The following is a 23332-nucleotide window of genomic DNA, read 5'->3' as shown; positions in this document are numbered from 1 at the left end:
CTAATGATTGCAGAGGGATTAAAACTGTATGTTAAGGCTTAAGTGCTGGGAGAAACTCATGTTAGAAACTTAATGAAGTGAAACAGCACTGATGTGAGATAAAGGTAAATTGGGCAAAATATATTTTTTTATATATTTTTTATAAAAATATATATGTTCACTGGTCAGGATTATCTGGAGAGGACTGAGCTATGTAGAAAGATAAACCTTACAGATAAAAAGATATCCATAATGTTGCCTCTGATGCCATGAGCATCAAAAGGTAACAGATGCCAAGCCAAGATCATCTGAAATACAACTGCGAACTGCATAGACAGATAAAACTTATATATGTAGGAGTATCATTATGGGTGATTTTAACTATGGGATTACAGAATGGAAGGAGGAGAAAAAAATACAAGAGGAGAGAAAGAGAATTCATACAGCTACAGAGAAATAACTATATTAAGCAGCATGTTGTGGATATTGTAAAAATAATCATATTAAAAATTCTGAATATTTTTACGTATTAATTTTGCTTGTTAGTTTTTGTTTTCATACACGCAGTGTCTGCACTTGCGATGTGCTCGTTATGAAAATATTATGTTAGAAGTAATATGTAAAAAAAAGTAAAAATATTGAAGTACTTACTTAATTGATTATTTGTATTATTTATAAGAAAGTTTGTTGTATTTTTTAATGTTGAATTTTGTGTTTATGAAAGACTTTCTTCAGCGCTGGTGGATTCAGCGAGTCAGCCATATTATTACAATGCGTAGTTTCTGACGTTGTTGAAGTGCGCATGCTCCCGGAGTGAACTTGATGTTTGATTGACAGCTGACAAGAAAAGCGTTGCGTATCCAAGTTACAGTGGTAAACAAGAGAGCGTTCGGAAAGTTTTTAGAACACTGGCCGAGGAATATTCAAGTTGGGAGGAACTTGATTTTTTGTGTGCGGCAGTTAAAAGGAAATTTCATATTGTATTCCGAAAAAGGAATAGTGGAAATAATATGTTTCAAGAAGGAATAAGTACAGAAGAAAAAGGAAATCTTGAAACTAAGTTTTTATAAACTGGCCGAGGAATATTCAAGTTGGGAGGAACTTGATTTTTTGTGTGCGGCAGTTAAAAGGAAATTTCATATTGTATTCCGAAAAAGGAATAGTGGAAATAATATGTTTCAAGAAGGAATAAGTACAGAAGAAAAGGGAAATCTTGAAACTAAGTTTTTATAAACTGGCCAAGATATATTCAAGTAGGAAGGAACTTGATTTTGTTTTGTGTGAGGCAGTAAAAAGGAATTTTAAAGGGATCCTAAAAAATGAAGTACAGAACCTTGTAACTTCTGGAAAGAGCCTTAACAGGAAGAGAATAAGACTATGAACATTTTTTTTGATTGTAAAAAAAAGGTGTTTTGTCTTAAGAGTAAGTTTATATTTTTTTAATAAGGCCTTGGATCCATATAATCTGTAGTTGTAGTTATGTATTTTTATTAGAAGTGTATATATATTGTTTTAAGTTTTATTAAATGTGTTTATTTTGTACTTGGTATTGAGTCAATGATTAGTTATTATATTTGCACTCTTTGTGCAAATATAATAACATATAGGGACACTCGGAGTCAAAAATAAAAATAATTGTTAGTAAATGAAATATTATTTATAATACACATTATAAATAACAATGGCGCAGCCTATATAGGATAAATTCATTAAATATTAACAATGGCGCAGTCGCCTACAGGATAAATAAATTCATTAATTATTAACAATGGCGCAGTCGACAGGATAAATAAATTCATTAATTATTAACAATGGCGCAGCCGACAGGATAAATTCATTAAATATTAACAGTGGCGCAGTCGACAGGATAAATTCATTAAATATTAACGATGGCGCAGTCGACTACAGGATAATTGGTTATGACTAAACTATTTTAGAATCCAAAAGGCAAATCTTGACTCAAATCAAAAAAAAAAAATGGCTACAGAAAATAGTAATATTAGTAGTAAAGTTCCTTCAGTTAATGATGAAGAATTTTTTAGGTTAATAAATCCAACCTTAGTAATACCTTCTTTCTCAGGTGATAGTAGTGAAAGCATAGAAACATTTTTTAAGTATGCAGAAAAAATTAAAGATTTAGGGAATTGGTCAGATTTTCACTTGTTAATTATACTTCGTAATAAATTGTTGGGAAAAGCAAAAACATTTTTAAATACATCTCCTTTACTACGAGATACTGACAATTATGCAACCTTTAAAAGTTTGCTAATATCAGAATTTTCAAATGTAAGAGAATTAGGGCCTAACATTTGGAAAATTCAACAGTGTATCCAAGGTAATAAGGAATCTGTTTCTGAATATTATCATAGATTGTGGACCATTGCTCATGGATTTAATATTTCATCTGAACAGAAATCCTCTTTAGAATGGTTGCTCTTTAATCAATTTAGGCTTGGCCTCAAGGATAATTTAAAAGAAACAGCGTATAAGAAAAAAGTTAGAAATCTTGAACAATGTTTTGAGCTTGTTAAAGAAAAGGAAGAAAGATTAAGAGATATTTTTCATTCCTCAAGCAATAAACAAGTAAATTCTTTTCAGCATAATCAAACTCATTCTTCTAGCATTGTGGGTACAGATAAAGTGAGAGAAGAAAAGCTTCAAAAGAGTAAAGCTGCAAATAAAAAGAAAAAGTCTAAGGAAACTTCTGTGAATTTTACTAAGGATATTCCAGAATCTGATTCCAGGGTAAAATTACATGATTTGGAAAAATATGAGGAACTGAAAACATTTCTGAGTGAAGAAATAGAAAGACAACAGAGACCCATAGTACAAGGACAGGAACTTCTGTTTAAGATGATGTCGGATTTAACATTATCCAAAAATCTTACAGATAATCAATCTTTTTCTTGTAAATCTGATGGCATTGATAGGAATAAAGCATCTCATAGAAGATACATTCCAAAATGTTTTAGATGCAATAAACAGGGTCATTTTGCTAAAGATTGTTATGTTGAGTTATGTTATGTATGTAGAGATAGATCTTGTTTTCAAAATAAGAAATCAGAGAATAAAAGTAAATCTGGAATTAGTTATTATTCCAATATTATACTGGCAAGGACAGAAATGTCAAACTATTCACTAAACATGGGTAAAGCCAAAGACAGCTATAACCATAAAAGAAAGTTTGATGTAGCATTAGCTCCTTATGCTAATGAAAGTAATCCTTTAACAGTATTACAAGGATTTATTGAAGATGTACCTTGTGAAATCTTACTTGACACAGGTGCACACATTTCACTCATTTCTTATAGCTTATTTAACAAAATTAAATCTCTAATTCCAAATGATATTTCAGTTTTAAGCAATCCAATTAAGTTAAAAGGAATATTTGAATCTGAAATTTCAGCTTATAAGCAAATCAATGTCCTTATTTCAATTCCTTGTCTTCCATTAAAAGTTTCTCATTCATTAATTGTTCTTCCAGAATCTTCAAATCCAAATGTACAAATAATATTTGGAATTGATTTTCTGAAACGTCATGGGTTTGTGTGTAATTTTGTTGAAAATACAGTATCATTGTGTGGAATAGAATGCTGTTTGGATAGGAAATCAGGTGACAGTGGAAAATTAGAGCAGTCTCCTGAAGTTTTTCTAGATACTAGTGAAAATGATCAAGTATTTAATATTGAAACTCTAAAAAATAAGGATCCTAGTATACAAATTTGGGAAAAGGATAAGATTATCCAAGCTCAGAAGGATGATCTCATACTAAAAACTATTTATGAAGCAGTATTGAAAGAGGAAACTCAACTAGATACATTTTTGAATCTGGAAAACTTGTATTTAGATAAAGATGGGTTACTCTTATCTAGACAAATGGAAGATGGAAAGTTGAAGGTGAAAATATTGGCACCAACTGAAATGATTCCTTGGATTATGTATACTTTCCATGATTCTGACTTAGCAGGACACCAAGGGTTTTCTAGAACTTTGGAAGGAATAAGGGATCGTTACATCTGGAAAGGTATGAAGAGTGATATACTCACGTATGTCAAGTCATGCCATAAGTGCCAAATAAGATCCCCTTTTAGAGGAAAAGCTCCTTTACAACTATTTCCAATTCCAACTAGACCATTTCAAGCTGTTGCTATTGATGTAGTAGGTCCTCTACCAATTACTAAAAAAGGAAATAGGTATATTCTAGTAGTCATAGACATGCTAACTAGATTTCCTGAAGCAGTATCAATGAAAGACCAATCTGCAAAAACTATTGCAAGAAAGTTTTTGAATATGATAGTTTGTAGATATGGAACTCCTCAGACCTTACTTTCAGATCAAGGAGCAAATTTCACATCTGAACTATTATTACAGTTATGTAAATTGCTTAATGTTAAGAAGATTTTTACAACACCTTATCATCCGCAATGTAATGGTATGTGTGAAAGACTAAATAGAAACATAAAGCAAATACTTTCAAAGTTGGCAAACACCAAAATGAATGATTGGGATACACATATCTCTCAAACATTATTTGCATGTAGGTCTGCTTTTCATTCTGCTATCACAGAAAAACCATCTTTTGCATTATATGGTTTTGATCCAGTTTTTCCTAATGAACTTGTTTCAGTTATTCCAAATACAGGATACAGTGATATAAATGAATATTTAGAATTAGTAATAGATAAGTTTTCCACTACTCATAGACTAGTAGGTGAGATAAGTAAATTAAGTGCTCAGAAAACTAGACAATATATAAATCGCTTTAGAAATTATAAATCTTTTGTACCAGGTGATTTGGTATTGTTAGATGATAAATCTAGTATTAAAAGAGTTGGGAAATTAGGAAAGAAAGCCTTAGGTCCATTTAGAATTTTAGACAATTTTTCTCCTGTGAATTTTAGAATTCAAGATGTCAATAATCCTAGTAAAATTTTAAATGTACATTCTGATAGATTAAAAAGGTACTTTTTGGGAAATAAAAATTTAGTTACTTTAGGTGATAATATGAATAAAATATTGAAGGATGAATGTAGTTTTCCTAATACTAATCTTATTCAAGGTTAAATGATAGGAAAGGGAATAGATCTAATATTCATAATTCAAATATGCAGCGAAAGAAAAAATTAAACTTTGGTAAAGTGAACCAAAATACAAGAAATTTTAGAAATCCTAAGACACATGTTTCAGATGATGTACAATGTAGGAATAATGATAATCAAATTGATTCTAACATTGATGAAAGTATAGCGGAATTTCATAGGTTGATAAATATAGGATTAAATAAGAAAAGGGAAGTTAAAGATACCTCAAATTTAGTTAGTAAGGATAAGGAATCCCAGAAACTTTTAGAATCACAAAAACCTGTAGAAACTGATTCTGATAGTGATGATTCTATAGATTTAGGACATCATTCAAGTAGTTTAAATGAAGTGTTTTAAAGGTATAAAAATGAAATTTTTAAGTATACTAATTTGGAAGAAGAAAGTTCAGAATTATCTCTAGTGTCAGATGATTCTGAAACTAGTGATTTAGAAGATATACATAATGATTAGATAATTAGATTAGAACTTAAAATATAACGATCTAGAAATAAATATTAAAATTTTGCTTAGACGTAGGTTAAATATAAAAACATTTTTTTAAAAAAAAAAAAATTTTTTTTTTTAAAAAAATTTTTTAAAAAAAAAAATTTTTTTCACAGAAAAATGAAACTGATGTAAAAATAATCATATTAAAAATTCTGAATATTTTTACGTATTAATTTTGCTTGTTAGTTTTTGTTTTCATACACGCAGTGTCTGCACTTGCGATGTGCTCGTTATGAAAATATTATGTTAGAAGTAATATGTAAAAAAAAGTAAAAATATTGAAGTACTTACTTAATTGATTATTTGTATTATTTATAAGAAAGTTTGTTGTATTTTTTAATGTTGAATTTTGTGTTTATGAAAGACTTTCTTCAGCGCTGGTGGATACAGCGAGTCAGCCATATTATTACAATGCGTAGTTTCTGACGTTGTTGAAGTGCGCATGCTCCCGGAGTGAACTTGATGTTTGATTGACAGCTGACAAGAAAAGCGTTGCGTATCCAAGTTACAGTGGTAAACAAGAGAGCGTTCGGAAAGTTTTTAGAACACTGGCCGAGGAATATTCAAGTTGGGAGGAACTTGATTTTTTGTGTGCGGCAGTTAAAAGGAAATTTCATATTGTATTCCGAAAAAGGAATAGTGGAAATAATATGTTTCAAGAAGGAATAAGTACAGAAGAAAAGGGAAATCTTGAAACTAAGTTTTTATAAACTGGCCAAGATATATTCAAGTAGGAAGGAACTTGATTTTGTTTTGTGTGAGGCAGTAAAAAGGAATTTTAAAGGGATCCTAAAAAATGAAGTACAGAACCTTGTAACTTCTGGAAAGAGCCTTAACAGGAAGAGAATAAGACTATGAACATTTTTTTTGATTGTAAAAAAAAAGGTGTTTTGTCTTAAGAGTAAGTTTATATTTTTTTAATAAGGCCTTGGATCCATATAATCTGTAGTTGTAGTTATGTATTTTTACTAGAAGTGTATATATATTGTTTTAAGTTTTATTAAATGTGTTTATTTTGTACTTGGTATTGAGTCAATGATTAGTTGGATTCTGAAGGAGTGAGTTAAAGTCATTGCACCAATTGGAGTGAACTCTTTGTGCAAATATAATAACATATAGGGACACTCGGAGTCAAAAATAAAAATAATTGTTAGTAAATGAAATATTATTTATAATACACATTATAAATAACAATGGCGCAGCCTATATAGGATAAATTCATTAAATATTAACAATGGCGCAGTCGCCTACAGGATAAATAAATTCATTAATTATTAACAATATGACTCATTGTGCAAGACTACTGGATCTAGTAATCTAGAATATGTAAATTAATGAGGTAGTAGCTGTTAAGTCATGAGCAAGCTTTGGGGGGGAAAAAAAAAAGGAAATATGTAGAACTATGAGGTAAGTGTTTATGACAGCTGAGAAAGCAACTTGAGCAATACTTAACATGAAAACTGTATGATGGTACAGAAATCACATGAAAAGTAGTAAAAAGATGTCTGAAGGAAGCTAGATCTGACTGCATCCCCAGAGAATAAATCACATGGGAATTAAATGGATGAATATGACTTTCAAGCAAAAGTTGCATATAAAAAAAATAACATGCCAAATGTAATGATCAGGCCCAGAAGCAGTATAAAAAGCAGACTAGAAGAGTAACAGTCCAGCTGAGGAAGGTGAAATCAGACTATGTAAAGAAATAACACTTACTGGTACAGAAAAATCAAAGTTTTTTTTCACTATGTGGCATGTAAAAGGAAAAATGATCATGAAAGAAATAATTTTAGTGAATGTGAATCATTACTATTTCCAAAGTATCAGATGCTTTAAAAATAGTAATAATGTTAATAAGGCATTTACCCCACACAGAACCATTAGCCATTTTGATGCCGAGGTGGAACTAGATGAAAGAACAGAGGAGGCAGATGAGCTGTAGATATTACACAACTGAAAGAAGCAAGACTCAAACATAAGGGGATGATTTCATAGGATATCAGACAAGGGTGCTGAAAGAATATTCAAAAAAATTAGCCATGCTGTAACTTGTTTATTAAACATGGTCTCAACATGCACATAATTTCTAATGAGCAGAAGGAAGACAAGATGATTCCATTTTACGATAGAACTAGGACAAAAACAACCAATCAGTATCTCTGGAGTTGTCGTTAAGGTGCTGAAGAGGATGATAATTAGGAGCCTGCATTCACAGGTGAGCAGACCCTCTCTACACACAGAAAAACATGGTTTTATTAAAGATAGATCTTGCTTGAGCAATCTACCCATGTTATAGGATTGCACTGTGATTAATCCAGATAATAATATACAATTACCTGCTGATGATGCAAATGGTTGTATATCTACTGCAAAAAATGCAAAATTAGGAGGGGTGATGAGGGACATTTCTGATATAAAATCCTTGCAAGCAGTTTGATTTGAACACAAATTCTATGAGAAACTGAATGAATGAATGCCAATATGGTGAGTGTAAGAAGACAATAGTTGTACATGCTGTAGCAAGATAAATTTAATTTTATACTTAGTATGTGATCACATTGTATAGTTTTAGACTAAGTGTTTCTGTGTGATAGCTGTGAATGATATGCAGTGTTCGGCTCATTTTTTTTTTTTTTTTAAGATTATGTCTGTTTTAAATTCTCTGTTTCATTGTTCAGTGCTTTGAAACAAAATGGTAGTGAGACTGAGATCATTATGCAGGTCACCACAGCAGACATAACTTAAGTTGCATGGATTTTTTGAAAAATGTATGGTGCCATGAGTGCAATACATATGTATGGGGAGATGTTGAGGAAGTTTATAGGGAGAGATTGAATAAGAGAAGTAACAAACATGGGTAAATAGCAAATATGATATGATGATGGACTATGAAGCATCTTTCAATTGAAGTAAAGAACATGGAGTAGTAAGCAAAACTGACAGCAAGAAAGGGAGCACAACTATAAGAAAGCTTGTGAGACTTGTAGCAAGAGAGAGTGTTTATGAATGACAATATGAAATCATGCAAGAGTGATGTAAGAAAGCATGTGTGACTGATGGCAAGATAGTGAGAGCAAATGATAGCGAGAAAGTGATTCAAGATTTGAAAGCAGAGTTGGTCAAGATGAGGCAAGAGCTGAAGCATATGCAGAGTGAAATGAAGAGAACTACAGATATGCATGGAAGAGTAAAGAAAAACTGAATGAAAGATGGCTGTATGAAAGCAGTAATGAATGATTCACAAGTGGTGTTGTATGGAGATTTGATTATTATAGGTGTGGTAAATGAGAGGATATACAAAATCTATTTTCCTAGAGCAGGAGAGCAAAAAAGAGTTAATAGTGGTAGTAGGAATGAATCATCTGGTTGGAAACAAGGAGAATGTGAGATGGATATCAGAAGGATTCTGAGGAGAGTAAAAGATAATAGTGTGGCAGAAAAGGTAGAAACTGTGTTGCCCAGGATAGTGATGAGTTGAGATAGTGAGCAAAAATCATGAATATTATGTTAATAAAGATGTGTGAAGAGAAAGAAGTGCAGTTTGTAAATGTGTGACAGGTTTGAAGGACAAGTGAAACTGGTCAAGTGATACAAGAGTGATGGACTACAGCAGTGGTTCTCAATCATTATTGCATTGCTGGTGGTTGATTGGTGGCAATTTAGTTCAGCATCTGCAGCAAAATAACCCAATGTTACATAAATATTAGGTGGTGAAAGTTTTTATACAAATATAATTGTATAATAGACAAAAGCAGGCTGTAATTTGGACAAAAATAATTTTTACTATTAAAATTTGGCAGCACACCATTCATGGGCATCAATACCTTTATCTACTATGCACAAATTTGGTTAGTCTACTTTATCTACTATGCACAAATTATTACTACACCTATTGTGTCAAAAAAAAAAGCCATCACTTGAACAATTTTTCAATGCCTACAAATATTCTTCATCAACTACATCTTTAAATCTGGAAATCGCATGCCTAAAAAAAGATATTTCAAACTAATAAAATCCACAGAAAAAGAATCAAATATGCCATCTACAGCAATTCTTCTCTCAAAAACTAACATTCCATAATTCAAAAATAATAAAATGATTCTTCTCTCAAAAACTAACATTCCATAATTCAAAAATAATAAAATGATCTTATATGTAGAGTATTTACAAAGTAATCAAACATGTTCAAACAATCAGAACACAAAGCGATTTTTAAAAATAGCTAAAACAGCAAAGGTTTCTCCAAAATAAACTGAAATTATTGTCAAAAACCCAGTTTATTCCAATACAACTGTCTACAGCTTTTCTTGCCCAACCTCATCCAATTATAGAGTCCATGATCCATAAGCTCTGGACCAGATTAAGCACTGTTATGATTAAGGTTCCCATTCTTGACCATCCAAACAAAACAGAGAAAAGAAAATACCAAACAAAGATACCAATCAAAAACATCTACCAAAACACATTACATGCCAAACATCAACATGTCCCTGATACTGAAATATCACAATTATACTGGATATCCAAAAGAATGAAATAAGATTACAGACTTTAGAAACTAGAAATAAGAAAAATTCCCAATACTATCAAATTCTCATAGAATACACATGATTTGGCAGCCTGAATGAAATAAAATACTAGATTCCAACCAAACTATAATAAAATCCTATATTATAGAATTTTATCATTCTATAATATCAAAATAGAATATCAAATCGAAACATTTCTCACTTAATCTAAAAGCAGCCCTCCCTGAGTTCTGTTTCTTTTCTTCCTTATACACATCTCAGGATGATCGCCAAAACTGCTATACATCATAAAGCTCTTGTAAGTTCTCTTTGGTTCTGTCATATTCAAATGTTTAGATCTCTGTCTTACCCTATTTGTACACAGGTCTAATTTTAAATTTCACTTGTGATGTTTTAAAATTAAATTAATGGTTCATATTAACAAGTTTTAGTTCTGCAAATATTATGGTTCTTTCTCGTTAGTCTTCCTTCTTTGGTCTGATAAATTTACTATATCTGCTATTCCAAAGTTTTTATCTGTATTAATTTTTTATACTATTTTAGTAATGTACTACAGAAACTGTCCAGCTAAAATCTATAGTAAACATAGAATTCAAAGGTATGATCAAATTACTTTAATTACATCAATATTATGTTTAAATGAAATAAGGACTAAGGCTGGAAAGCTAGAGCTACTTCAAAAATATACACCATGCTAACTAAGTATTAATGTGATATGTGTTTTTATGTTTACAAAACAAGTAATTTGATACTTGTTTGTCTCAAAAACAGGGTTTCCAGATTATCTAACCCACAGCTCCTGATTTTGAATAGCACGCTAAAAATTTACAATTTTACAATAAAGATTTACAAGAGCTTTAACTCTGGTGATGTTGAGTTGGGTTGTGCTTTCAGATTTGTTCCAGTATCTGACTTTTCACTGTTCGCCCTGGTTCCCTGACGAAAACAATGGGGCCTTGTTTAACCGGGCGACATCCCAGCCGGCATGAAAATTTTGTCATGCTGTACCATCATTTTGTATTTTGGTTTAACCAGTAAGGATACAATTTGGTCGGCTAAATCCCAAATTGCCAGCCCATTCCTCGTTCGTTCAGTATCCAGATAGATACCCAACAGGGTACACCACGAGAAGGTGAGGATTGGACATTAGGTCAGAAGCCCTGGTCGGTTCTCCGCATTCCTTTAAAGGCTATGTGGAGGTCTCCTCTCAGTTATACAGCTTTGACCCTTAAGCACCCCAAGTGCTTAAGGGTCAAAGTTCACTCAAATATAACCTCAGTTAATCCTAATGGCAATGATATTCATAATAAAAGTACACCAAGGAGCTAAACATAGTTAAAAGGACTATGGATTTGTCCTACAGATGGAAAAGCATGAGTCCAAATCTTATCTAGCTCATGAGGAATCTTTATAAAGGCTTTTCAAATGAAGATGAATAAGCTGATTTTATGCAAAGGAAAACAGTTTCCCCCCTCCTAGAAATTCAGGTTTTTCATCCCACAAATGCAGGCAAATTGATAAACATGCATGCAATATAAGGATGTCTGTTAATTTCATTTTCATGTAGAGAGAATACATATAATTAACAGACCACACTGGTCTCATGGCCTTAGTTGCTTCAACCATAATTAAACAAACTCATATAAAATACATGCTAAAATGAAATACACTGAGCACTCAATTATCTAACAGAAAATGACTAAACCCTTAGTTAAACAATCCTTGAATGGATCAGTTAACTAAGGGTTTAGATATTTCAGGGTTAACAATGAAATGTATATTCATTTAACCATAACCTCAGTTAAGTGACAAGGAAATAAATTTCTCAATAATTGGATAAATAAAGAATCATTATATCCTAACAACAAAATACATTTGAGGAATTTGTTCACAATTTTTGTTAAAACATTCGCTTGAAAAATACATCAAACTGAGAAACTATAATATGATTTTAGTGTACCTCCTAGTACTTACCTGCTTTAAAACTACTGAATACTAAGACGGTGATATTTTTTAACTGGATACCTGATGGAGAGCTTATAACAAACAATCTTGATACATTAGCTAGAGTGGAATCTGCTTCTTCAAGATCATCAAGTGTGATGGCTGCAGGAAGTGCTGGTTCCACTAGTATCATATGGGATTTTATACAGTTGGAAAAAGGACAAACACTGGTAAAATAAATTTTTATTATAAACATTAAATAATAATTATGCATCAAATAATTATTATCATATTAAGTGCAAGATTTTATGCATGATTCATGAGAAATGATTGCACAGTACAAATGATGTGGTTATTAAGACTATTACACTTTTTTTTTATCAACAAAATGATGTGGTTATTTCTTAGAACAAGACCCCCTGCAAACGTATCTAGTCAAAAAATGGAAGACAAATATACTCAAAATATTTATTAATAGAACACGTAAAGACCACAATAATAACTTTTAATTAATAAAGGTAGAAATATTTCGTACTGAAATTGACAGTACATCTTCAGTGTCATACAAACAGTTAAAAGAATGGAATACAAAGTACAGAACAGTCGGTGGATCACCACATAAAATTGTTGCAGTGTGCTAGGAGAATAATTACTAAATATTAATAAATAATCCTTTAAAGATAATTATTTTTTATTATGATTTTTTTTTATAATTGCTGGTTGCATAAAATAAAAGTCTCCCAGATTTTTGAAAGAGAGAGAAGACAGTCATTTCGATTCAAATTCGGCCGATGTAAAATAGTTTCACAACTTTCTTTAAAAAGGCATTCATATTTGAACCTGCATCTATGGAGGAGAAGAGCTTTATCCCACTGGATATTATGAGTAGTGTCAAAGTTGTGTTGTGCTAGACCAGACTTATGAGGTTTCATGTATTCAATATAATATTGATGTTCCTTAATTCTTTTTTCCACAGAACGGCCTTTGTCCAAAATAAGATAAATTGCATTCACATGGCATTTGGTAAATGCCAGCCAAAGATAGAGGTGACAGTTTACCTTTTGTAGATGGCAATAAAGAAGATATTTTGTTGATAGGAATATATGTGGGAATCAGATGATACTTCTTCAAAATTCTGCCTATCGGTTCTGAGATGCCTGGAATGTAAGGGATTGGAACTCTGCGGTCTGTTGAAGAAACCTGAGGTATCGGAACATAGGACTCAATTATCTGCTGGATTTATTCCAGCAGATAATTGAGTCATTTCTTCAGAATGTGGCCAAATAGCAAAAACATCATCAACATAATGAAACCAAAGAGAGGGTTGAGGATGAATGGATAAAAACGTATCTTCGAAATGTTTCAAAAAATAGTTTGCCAAAAGCGGAGATACAGGACTACCCATGGCAGTACCTTCAACTTGTTTGTAGATCTTGTTTTTCCAACTGAAATAACCTGAGTGGATAATGAATTCGAAAATCTTTGCAATATCTGGAGGGTAATCCTCATATAGTAATTCGACCTTGTCAGCTAGTGGGATGTTGGTAAAAAGAGAAACAATATCAAAACTGACTAATAACAACCTTAATTTTCTCAAGAAAATCTGTCAAATTTTTTATGTATGATGTGGAAAGTTCTTCTTCAGAAGAATTTTCCACATTTCTACAACAGATAAATAGCCTTTACCCACGTATTCAATTCACCATGGAAAAAGAAAATTCTGGTAGTTTAGCATTCTTGGACATCCTCCTTACACGTACATCTTCTGGTACTTTATCTACCTTTGTCTACAAGTGTTTATTGAAAACCTACATTTACTAGCAGATACATTCATCAAAAGTCTGCTCATCACACATCTCAAAAAGTTGGCATTATCAAATCTTTAATTAATAGAGCACATAAAGTGTGCTCCTTTCCAGTAATCTTACAACATGAACTTTCCACTATAAAAAAGTTAATAGAATCAAATGGTTACTACCCCAATCAAATCTAGTAGATAATTGAGTCCTATGTTCCAATACCTCAGGTTTTCTTCAACAGACCACAGAGTTCCAATCCCTTACATTCCAGGCATCTCAGAACCGATAAGCAGAATTTTGAAGTATCATCTGTTCCCACATATATTCCTATCAACAAAATATCTTCTTTATTGCCATTTACAAAAGATAAACTGTCACCTCCATCTTTGGCTGGCGTTTACCAAATACCGTGTGAATGCAATGTATCTTATATTGGACAAACAAGCCATTCTGTGGAAAAAAGAATTAAGGAACATCAATATTATACTGAATACATGAAACCTCACAAGTCTGGTCTAGCACAACACAGCATTGAACTACTCATAATATCCAGTGGGATAAAGCTCTTCTCCTCCATAGATGCAGGTTCAAATATGAACGCCTTTTTAAAGAAAGTTGTGAAGCTATTTTACATTGGCCGAATTTAAATCGAAATGACTGTTTCTCTCTCTCAAAAATCTGGGAGACTTTTATTTTATGCAACAAGCAATTATAAAAAAAAATAATAATAAAAAAAAAAAATTATCTTTAAAGGATTACTTATTAATATTTAGTAATTATTCTCCTAGCACGCGGCAACAATTTTATGTGGTGATCCACCGACTGTTCTGCACTTTGTATTCCATTCTTCTGTTTGTATGACACTGAAAATGTACTGTCAATTTCAGTACGAAATATTTGTACCTTTATTAATTAAAAGTTATTACTGTGGTCTTTACGTGTTCTATTAATAAATATACTATGCCACAGGTACCTCTAAAGATTATACTCAAAATATGTAAACATTTTTTTCTACTCTCTACTAGTTAATCTTAATAAAGTGGATATGTTACTAATATTTTACCTGGAGATTATACCTTCTACTCACACAAAACTCTACATACAACTGACATAAAAAATTATAAGTCAATGCATGCATTTAACTATCACAAAACAGACAATCCTGACAAATTAAATGGGCAGGTAACCTCCATTGCTGCAAGGAATGGAGTCAGTGATGCTGAAACAAAATGAAAACTGGTGGTCTCAATATACTAACTGACATATGTATACAAATGTGAATTTAATTATCACAGGCCAAAATCAGAATGCATAGCTTCAAAAACCTGCTATCACGAGAATATCAACACTGCCAAGTGGTAGACATAAGTCAAGGTTGTTCATCTGTTTAGCTATTGCCATAAGAATATCCAGGGAAAAAAAATTAACATTCCCATTCAAAAAAAAAAAAAAAAAGATTGCAAAAATTTACATGAAATTTAAACATGACCAATATATTTTGATTACAGACTAGATAAGGCAGTTCATCAGTATCATCAAATTCTTTATATGTACCCTCAAGGAGTGTATAGTATAAATATGATAGTACTACATTAAAGTTACTTCATTACTAACTTCTGATCGATAATTTTCCTAAAAATTAATGTTATCTGTCAAGACTCCAATATTATCAGATCTTGTATGTCTGTCTTTTAAGGTGTCTGGCTTTTTATTGTATCAATCCATCTACATCTTTGTCTTCTTCTTGGTCTTTTTCCTGCTAACCTGACAAAGAACTCTAGAGTTTTGCTAATCTTTCCTCTCCCATTCTGTATAAGTCACCATACCACATGAAATTAGCTCTATTAACACATTCCTGAATGAAACAATGATGAGTTCTTTCATAATATCCTCACTTTTTAATGTGATACTGCCAATGATGCCATATATTCAATTCACTAATCTTTCTCAGAACTCTCATATCAGAGATCTCTAATCTTTGATCAAGTATTTTATTTCTAACCCAGCTCTCAGATCCATAAGTTACAATTGGTTTGAACACTGTCTTGTATATAGCTAATTTAGTATTTTGATTAATTTCTTTCTTATTCCACATAAATTTATTCAGCTGACTTCCTACCATACCAGCTTTACTAATTCTGTTGCCTATTTACTTCCATATTTAATTTACCATCTTCACTAAATATTGTGTTTAAACAGCTAAAATGTTTTACTTGTTCTATAGGTTCACCATTCAGGATATAGTTGATGTTTTCAATGTTTCTGTCTAATTTTATTGTCTCTTTATCTATCTTTGTCATGTTATTGCTCATTTTCATACCAAAGTTATTACAACAGTTATTCAATTTAGTGCAGATAACCTGAACCCATGACAAAGAGCCCATGAAGGGATATATGCAATTGCTTGTTGTTTACTGTATCAATCCATAGTCCTTTACCCATATCAATCCATAGTCCTTTACCCATATCAATCCATAGTCCTTTTCTAAATCCAGAAAAGCCTTATGCTTACTATTTTTTTCCAAGACCTTACAAAGACAGCTAGCCAGAGCAATGGATGATAATTATTGGCCTGGATTAGATCCTGGCATCAGGGTAGCAATGACAATTGACTTATGCCAAGCATCTAGAAACTCTTCCTCTAAATATTCTGTTGTATGGTAAAGGAGATCCATAGATGATGAGAAGTGTTTTATTACCTCATAATAGATGTCATCAGGGGCTGACTATGCTAGTGAGACAGCAAAAGAGTTCTTCCTCAACAAATGGCTGATTGTACGGCTCTATCCCCTTGGTACAAAAGCTTAACTGCTGTTTCTTTTGTTGCTCTTTCAAAATTAAAAAATCAGGATGATATGAAACTGTTGCTGAGATTCTGGTAAAGTTTTCTCCCAAAGTGTCTGCAATAGCGTTGGGATCGGAAACAATAACATCAATTATGTTCCGAGGTAGACAATCAGTGTGTTCTGTATCTACCTTTTGTCTTCCAGATTTTATCCCTTTCAATTTTTGCACTGGTTGTTTGATTAATTGATGATGTAAATTTAATCCAGGATTGTTTTTGACTCTGACATTTCACATAGTTTAAATGCTATTAAGTTTGATGTAGCAATGTAGTAGGGTATCGATGGAATCTCTATTTTAATAGAGATTCCATCGATATGATAGAGATTCCCCGTGCTCTATTGTAATTTTTTTTTTTTTTTTTGGTTACTTTGCACTGTGGGTTCCACCAAGGTTTTGGACAGAGTGGAAATCAGGGTGGTTGCTGCATGGACAAATCAATCTGTGACAGACTTCACTGCATCATTGTTTAGCTGACTGCTTATTAAATTTTGCAAGATGGGAAAATATATTCCAGTCAGCCTGGTCCATTTTCCACATAGGCATCCCTATAGAAGGACATGGTTCCTGTGAAGACATAGTGCTAATAATGAGAAAATGATCACTTCCATATAAGTTTTCTTCAACATCCCATGTGAGCAGTGAAAAATGGCAGGTGAATAGATTGTGAGATTGAATGCAGAATAAGAGCAAATAGGCATATGGAAGAAGGTATTTACTTTGTCATTACGTGTATGGGCTGAGGCAACTGCATTATGAGATTATTGAGTTCTGTTTCAGTTAATTCAGAACCCAGTGGTAAATATGTTGAGCATACTGTAATAAGAAACTCCACAGATAGGCAAATCACTACTGCTTCCAGAGTAGTATTAAGCTGAACATAATGGAAAGGAATATACCCACAAGAACAACTACTCCATAATGAGCAGGACCATCTCCAGTTCTGTCCTTGTGTACAAGAGCGATATTCCTGAAGGGCCCTTACTCGATTTTAAATAAACCTTAAGTTTCCTTAAGGCTTGTGTTTCTGCAGTAGGTGCTTAAGATTCCGGCAAAACAGCTCCATTGTAAAAATTTGCCTATTGTTTAAGCTTTGTGGCAGACTTGTCTGATTTCTGGGAGGTTGAGGACTTACCTTTGTAGGGTTTATGGACAACCAGCATCTATCTCTTCCTCTGGAAAAATATCCAATATCATCAGATATGTCAGGATCACTGAATAAGTTCAAGTTACTTTCAGTGAATACTGAAGTATTCATTTTTTCTGTGGGAGGGTCTGGTTATTTGTCTTTAAGTGATAACCTTGCCATAATTTTTTTCACAAGTGGGTTCTCATCGAATGGAACTATTTTTGGAGTGGGACCTTACATTGTGCGATTGATGCACTCAACAGAGAAACAGTCACGACTGTAAAGTTTGGTTATTAGTAGCTGTTGACATTTTCTTTACTGCTACCTTCTCAGCATAAGAGAATCTCAGAACAAGTGTGGTAGTGGCTAACTTACTTTTTGCATCCTGATATGATATATTTTGTTCTGCTTTTATCTTTTGTATTTATTTTTTCATCTTTCCACTCTGACATGTATGGGAGTATGATGGATGATCTCCCAGACAGCTGACACATTTAACTTTCTTTGCAGAGCAAAACTGGTTATCATGCTCTTTACTGCCACATTGAGCACATCATGTTGGCTGGTGAAAGCACAAATGGCAAAAAAGTTTAAGGAATGGTAGTTGTTTAAAATGGGCCTCCCATGATGAGTTTTGTGACTCCATGCAAGTCCTGAACAATAACAATAATAATAAAAATAATCTCATATTTGAATTCTTAATATTTAAAAATATAAATGTATAATACAGAAATTATGCAGCCTTTACCTAGAACGATGAGGCAGAAAGCCCAATTCTTCTTTTGTTTCGGTTAACTCCTTTATAAGTTTTGGATCAGTCCCATTCACCCAAGTGTACACTACATCAATTGGTACATATTGGCACAGCCTACATAAAGAAACAACTATTTGAATATTACCATGTTTCATAGTCTACATCTTAGTCAATAAATATTTATTTATAAAAAATAAATAAAATAAACCTCAAGTAAATACACCTGCAGCAAAAAAAAAAAAAAAAATAGTGATAAACAACCTCCTATCTTCCCTTTCATGTTAGGCTGGGCTGTCATGGCCAAGTACCTTACCTTCTCAGTAACCGAATTAATGCCTGATAGGGCAGTTAATCCTATCTGCAAAGTGTATTATTGATGCTGACTGCAAGTGTGGTTCTGCCCAATTTGACTATTTTGCAAGATGAAAAATCCAAGTTTTCTGGGAAGAAAACCCTGCCACCTCCTCTGTATGAGACTGGCAAATGCATCTTCAGTTGAAAAGACCTCATAAATGTTCTTCACATGCTAGACAGGATTTAAACTCAAGTCTCTTCAACCAAAGGGCAACATTGACAGCAAGTGAGCTATGGAGGCTTGATAAACAGCATATTATATACAAACATTTTTTTTTTAATAAGATAAATCTTTACTTCATTGATTCATGTTGATGTCCAAGATGACAGTTCATCTATGAGGAAAGACCTAAAACCTGGTTCTCAGACTTGATTATAATCATCAACTACAGGAACTTTTTCTAGACTCCCCCCTCCCACATACAGCTAGTTTTGAGAACATGTCAATCTCAGACAGGTTAGAAGGATTTTTTCCCTTCCTCCTAGAAGAAAATTTAGGTTTAAACCTGCAATTCAGAAATATCAACCATAGAACTTACACAATATTCCAGCTAAGATAAGGAACACAACATATGTTCTTTTGTTACTTTTCACATCTCATCATGTCAGTTAAGAATCTGAAGTAATGACAAAGGAAGAGACTGGCTGCTAAACAAGTTAGAGCTAAGTAATTCCATACTAAATGGATGATTTTACTAAAGATGGGGGGGGGGGAGAATAATTTGACATTTTTAAAACAGAATTTAAAGAATTTTTTTGTCATTTACAGCAAATTTTTTCTAATCCAGCATCCCAAACAGCTAAAATCAACTTAATCTGGAAGGGAGTTAATTGTCTACATTATGACAAGGCAATTAGGTCATGAAGGAGTATATTTTGTTCTAAGTGGAATGGGATCGGTTGCTGGATGGAAAGAATATCAACAGTGCATGAGAAGAATTTAAACAATACTTATATGATGCGATATCAGAATGTGTTCCGAGAGTTCGAAAAATAAATAGAGTAGGAGTCAAATGGATGTGTAATCTTATTAAGCAAGAGATTCGTAAGAAAAGGACGATGTGGAAGGAATACTGTTTGCATAAGGATGATGACCGTTATGAACATTATAAGCAGCAGGCTAGAATAGTCACTACTGTTGTACGGAAAGCAAAGTCTGATTATGAAAAGAAACTGGCTCTGCATGCTAAAGACCCATAAGAATTCTATCGATATGCTGCAAGTAAAAGAAAGAATGGATATGAAAGAATACTCTTCTAAATCCAGATGGTGTGAGGGTTACAGATACAGAAGAGGTTGTTCAGTTAATGAGTGCCCATATCATTAAAAGCTATCAACCTGGTGAACGCAACATTGAGCTCACTGTTACCTCTTCACTAGATGAAGAAGCACAGGTTTGTGAGGCCGAGGTATTAGAGCTGTTGCACAAACTGAATAAGAATTCAGATAATCACAAGAAAGATATTTATTTAACCAAATATTTCGGTCTGGAAATAGCAGACCATCGTCGGTGGTATTACAAGAACAGTTTAAAAAATATACAAGCTAGAATACTAACAATAGATCGTTGAAATTAGAACATGCCGCGTGATGTTATATCACTAAGTATGAAACGAAATATTTTGAAGTAGAAACATGATTGAATTTGCTATTAAAAAAAAAAAAAAAAAAAAAAAAAAAAAAAAAAAAAATTAATGAGTAATCTTGATTAGGCTTTCCCAGATTTTTGATATAGATATGCAGTCATTACGATTCAGGTTGGGATGATGGAGCAAGGCCTCCGCGCTTTCCTTGAACAAACGTTCGAACCTATAACGGGATCTATGTAAGAGGCGCGTTTTGGACCAAAGGATGCTGTGGTCAAATCTGGGAAAGCCTAATCAAGATTACTCATTAATTTTTTTTTTTTTTTTTTTTTTTTTTTTTTTTTTTTTTTAATAGCAAATTCAATCATGTTTCTACTTCAAAATATTTCGTTTCATACTTAGTGATATAACATCACGCGGCATGTTCTAATTTCAACGATCTATTGTTAGTATTCTAGCTTGTATATTTTTTAAACTGTTCTTGTAATACCACCGACGATGGTCTGCTATTTCCAGACCGAAATATTTGGTTAAATAAATATCTTTCTTGTGATTACGTGATTATATCATTCAGTCTTATGTCGCAAGTATCCTTAAAACAATGAATAAGAATTCAGCAATAGGGACTGATGGAATATCAGCACGTGTGCTAAAAGAGTGTTCAGTTGAACTGGCCATTCCTTTAACCAGGATGTTTAATATGAGTCTCAGAACAGGGAAGATTCCACAGAAATGTATAGTAATTCCATTGCACAAGGGTGGTGCAAAGACCGATGTATCCAACTATCGACCAATTAGTATCTCAGGAGTGGTGGTGAAAATTTTGGAAAAATTGGTTAGGGCCTGCATTCAGAAATGGGTTGACAGTGAATAGATCTACTTTGCAATGAATAACATGGGTTTACTAAGAGAAGGTCATGTTTTAGCAACTTGCTCACATTCTATAACAATGTTACCATTGAACTAGACAAGGGGAATCGATACACCATAATACTTTTGGATTTTGCTAAGACTTTTTGACAGAATACAGAATGGCAGACTGCTACACAAATTGGAGAAAATGGATTTGGGTTATACAATATTAGCATGGATAAGAGGATAGCTGGCTGACAGATATCAAAAAGTGGTATACGGGAGATCTGAGTCTGCAAGGTTTGGTAATCCGAAGCATTGTTGTCTTGGCTTGCACATCCCCTGAGACACTTCGCAAGTGCGGCAGTCTCCTAGAGGCGATTCCTGGACACCTTCGGGTGACTGACTGGCCTGCTATGATATTCCTCCCTTCCAGGTTAGCAGCCCTAGTAGGATTAAGTTTCCTTGCCTGCAATAACTCATCAGATGAAGGCTCCGACTCTTATAGGCCGGAGCCAGGAAACTCGTCAAGTGTGAATCCAGATGTCTGTCTCTTGTTTGGAGGTGATCCTGCCACCTGTCCCAGTGGCATCCTCAGGAAGAAAGTTAAAAGAAAGCTCTGCAAGGACTCTCATTTATTCAAGTTCTCATCATGTTTGTTCCGGCGGTCAAGGAGTTCCCAATCTCAGACACTTTGTATGTCAGGTCTGCGATCGTGCATTCTCCACTGCAGTCGGCCTTGGCGTGCATTGCATCTCAAAATGCCCAGCAGAAGCCAATGCTGCAATAAAAACGGAGCGCATCAAAGCACGTTGGACTGCCGAAGAAGGAAAGATTCTCGCCGCTCATGAGATCAAGTTGACAGCTCAAGGGATAAAGAAAATCAATGAGGCTTTATTTAAGGTGTTCCCATCAAGATCTTTGGATGCCATCACGTGTCATAGACGGAAAGCCAGTTACAAAGCCTTAGTTCAAGAATTGGCAGCCCATCTGCCACAGGTAGGGACAGGTAATATCTCCTGTCCCTGCCTCTCCATCTTCCAACCACCATCCTGCTGTTGAAGAAGAGCTTTGATTCTCAGACTGACATCATCTCTTAATGATCCTCCTCTTTCAGAATATAACCATCAAATTCTTAAATCTCTCATCCAGATTCACCTTCTGGGAATGGATATCACAGATCAGTTAAATGACTACCTCCATGCTGAATTCTCCGAACACTTGATGCCTCGTCAACATCAGCCTACTTCTCGTTCTACAATGGCTTTGTCGAATAGGAAGCAGAGGAAGAGGGACTATGCAGCTATGCAGGCCCTCTATAAAAAGAATAGAGGGCAATGTGCCAAAACCATCCTGGACAGTGCTTCCCCACCACCTCTAGCAGACTTACATGGTGATTTTGTTAAATTCTAGAGTACAGTCTTTTCCTCTCCACCTCCACACTTCCCTGATGATGATGACCAACCATGATATTGAGGTCCATTCCTGCCCTTCAAATATACCAACCTGTCTCCATCCAAGAAATTAAAGCAGCGCTTCTATCCAATTTCTCTGCCACTGGTCCTGATGGCTTTCCTGCATCTAGACTTCGGAGGTGCCGTTCAAGATTTTTCAAGACTTATTGAACATTCTCCTTTCCAGTAAAGCAATACCACCATACCTACGTGCTTCAAGAACTATCTTCATTCCTAAGAAAGAAACTTCAAGCTGTGCATCAGACTTTAGACCTATTACCATCTCCCATGTGATACTTAGACTCTATCATAAAATTTTAGTTAAATGACTTCAGCAACATGTACAGCATGATTATAGACAGAGCTTTTGTCCCTTCAGACGGCTGTGCTGAGAACATATATCTTCTTTCTTCTCTTCTCTCTGATTCCCGATATATGGCATCGCTGGACCTCCAAAAGGCCTTTGATGGCGTCTCCCTTCCTGCTCTCCTTCGAGTGCTGTCTATTGCTGGATGTCCAG

The 23332-nt window shown here is 33.6% G+C and overlaps 1 protein-coding gene across 1 annotated transcript in view; it reads right to left on the bottom strand.

Moving 5' to 3' along the window:
- Gnptab (N-acetylglucosamine-1-phosphate transferase subunits alpha and beta) overlaps window positions 1–23332 on the bottom strand; it is a 281886-nt gene that overhangs the window by 219907 nt on the left and 38647 nt on the right. Inside the window, exons 3-4 of the mRNA XM_090393683.1 lie at window positions 18561–18680; window positions 12071–12267 (exon numbers count right to left, since the gene is read on the bottom strand). Coding sequence (XP_090249809.1) covers window positions 12071–12267; window positions 18561–18680 — 317 coding nt within the window. The remainder of the gene's footprint in view (window positions 1–12070; window positions 12268–18560; window positions 18681–23332) is intronic.

The sequence above is a fragment of the Typopeltis vanoorti genome, chromosome 6 (assembly GCF_054136105.1).
Source record: "Typopeltis vanoorti isolate ZY-2024b chromosome 6, IOZ_Tvanoo_1.0, whole genome shotgun sequence".
NCBI lineage: Eukaryota > Metazoa > Arthropoda > Arachnida > Uropygi > Thelyphonidae > Typopeltis > Typopeltis vanoorti.
The sequence above is the reverse complement of the archived record's forward strand: the minus strand, read 5'-3'. Positions and strand labels throughout refer to the sequence as shown.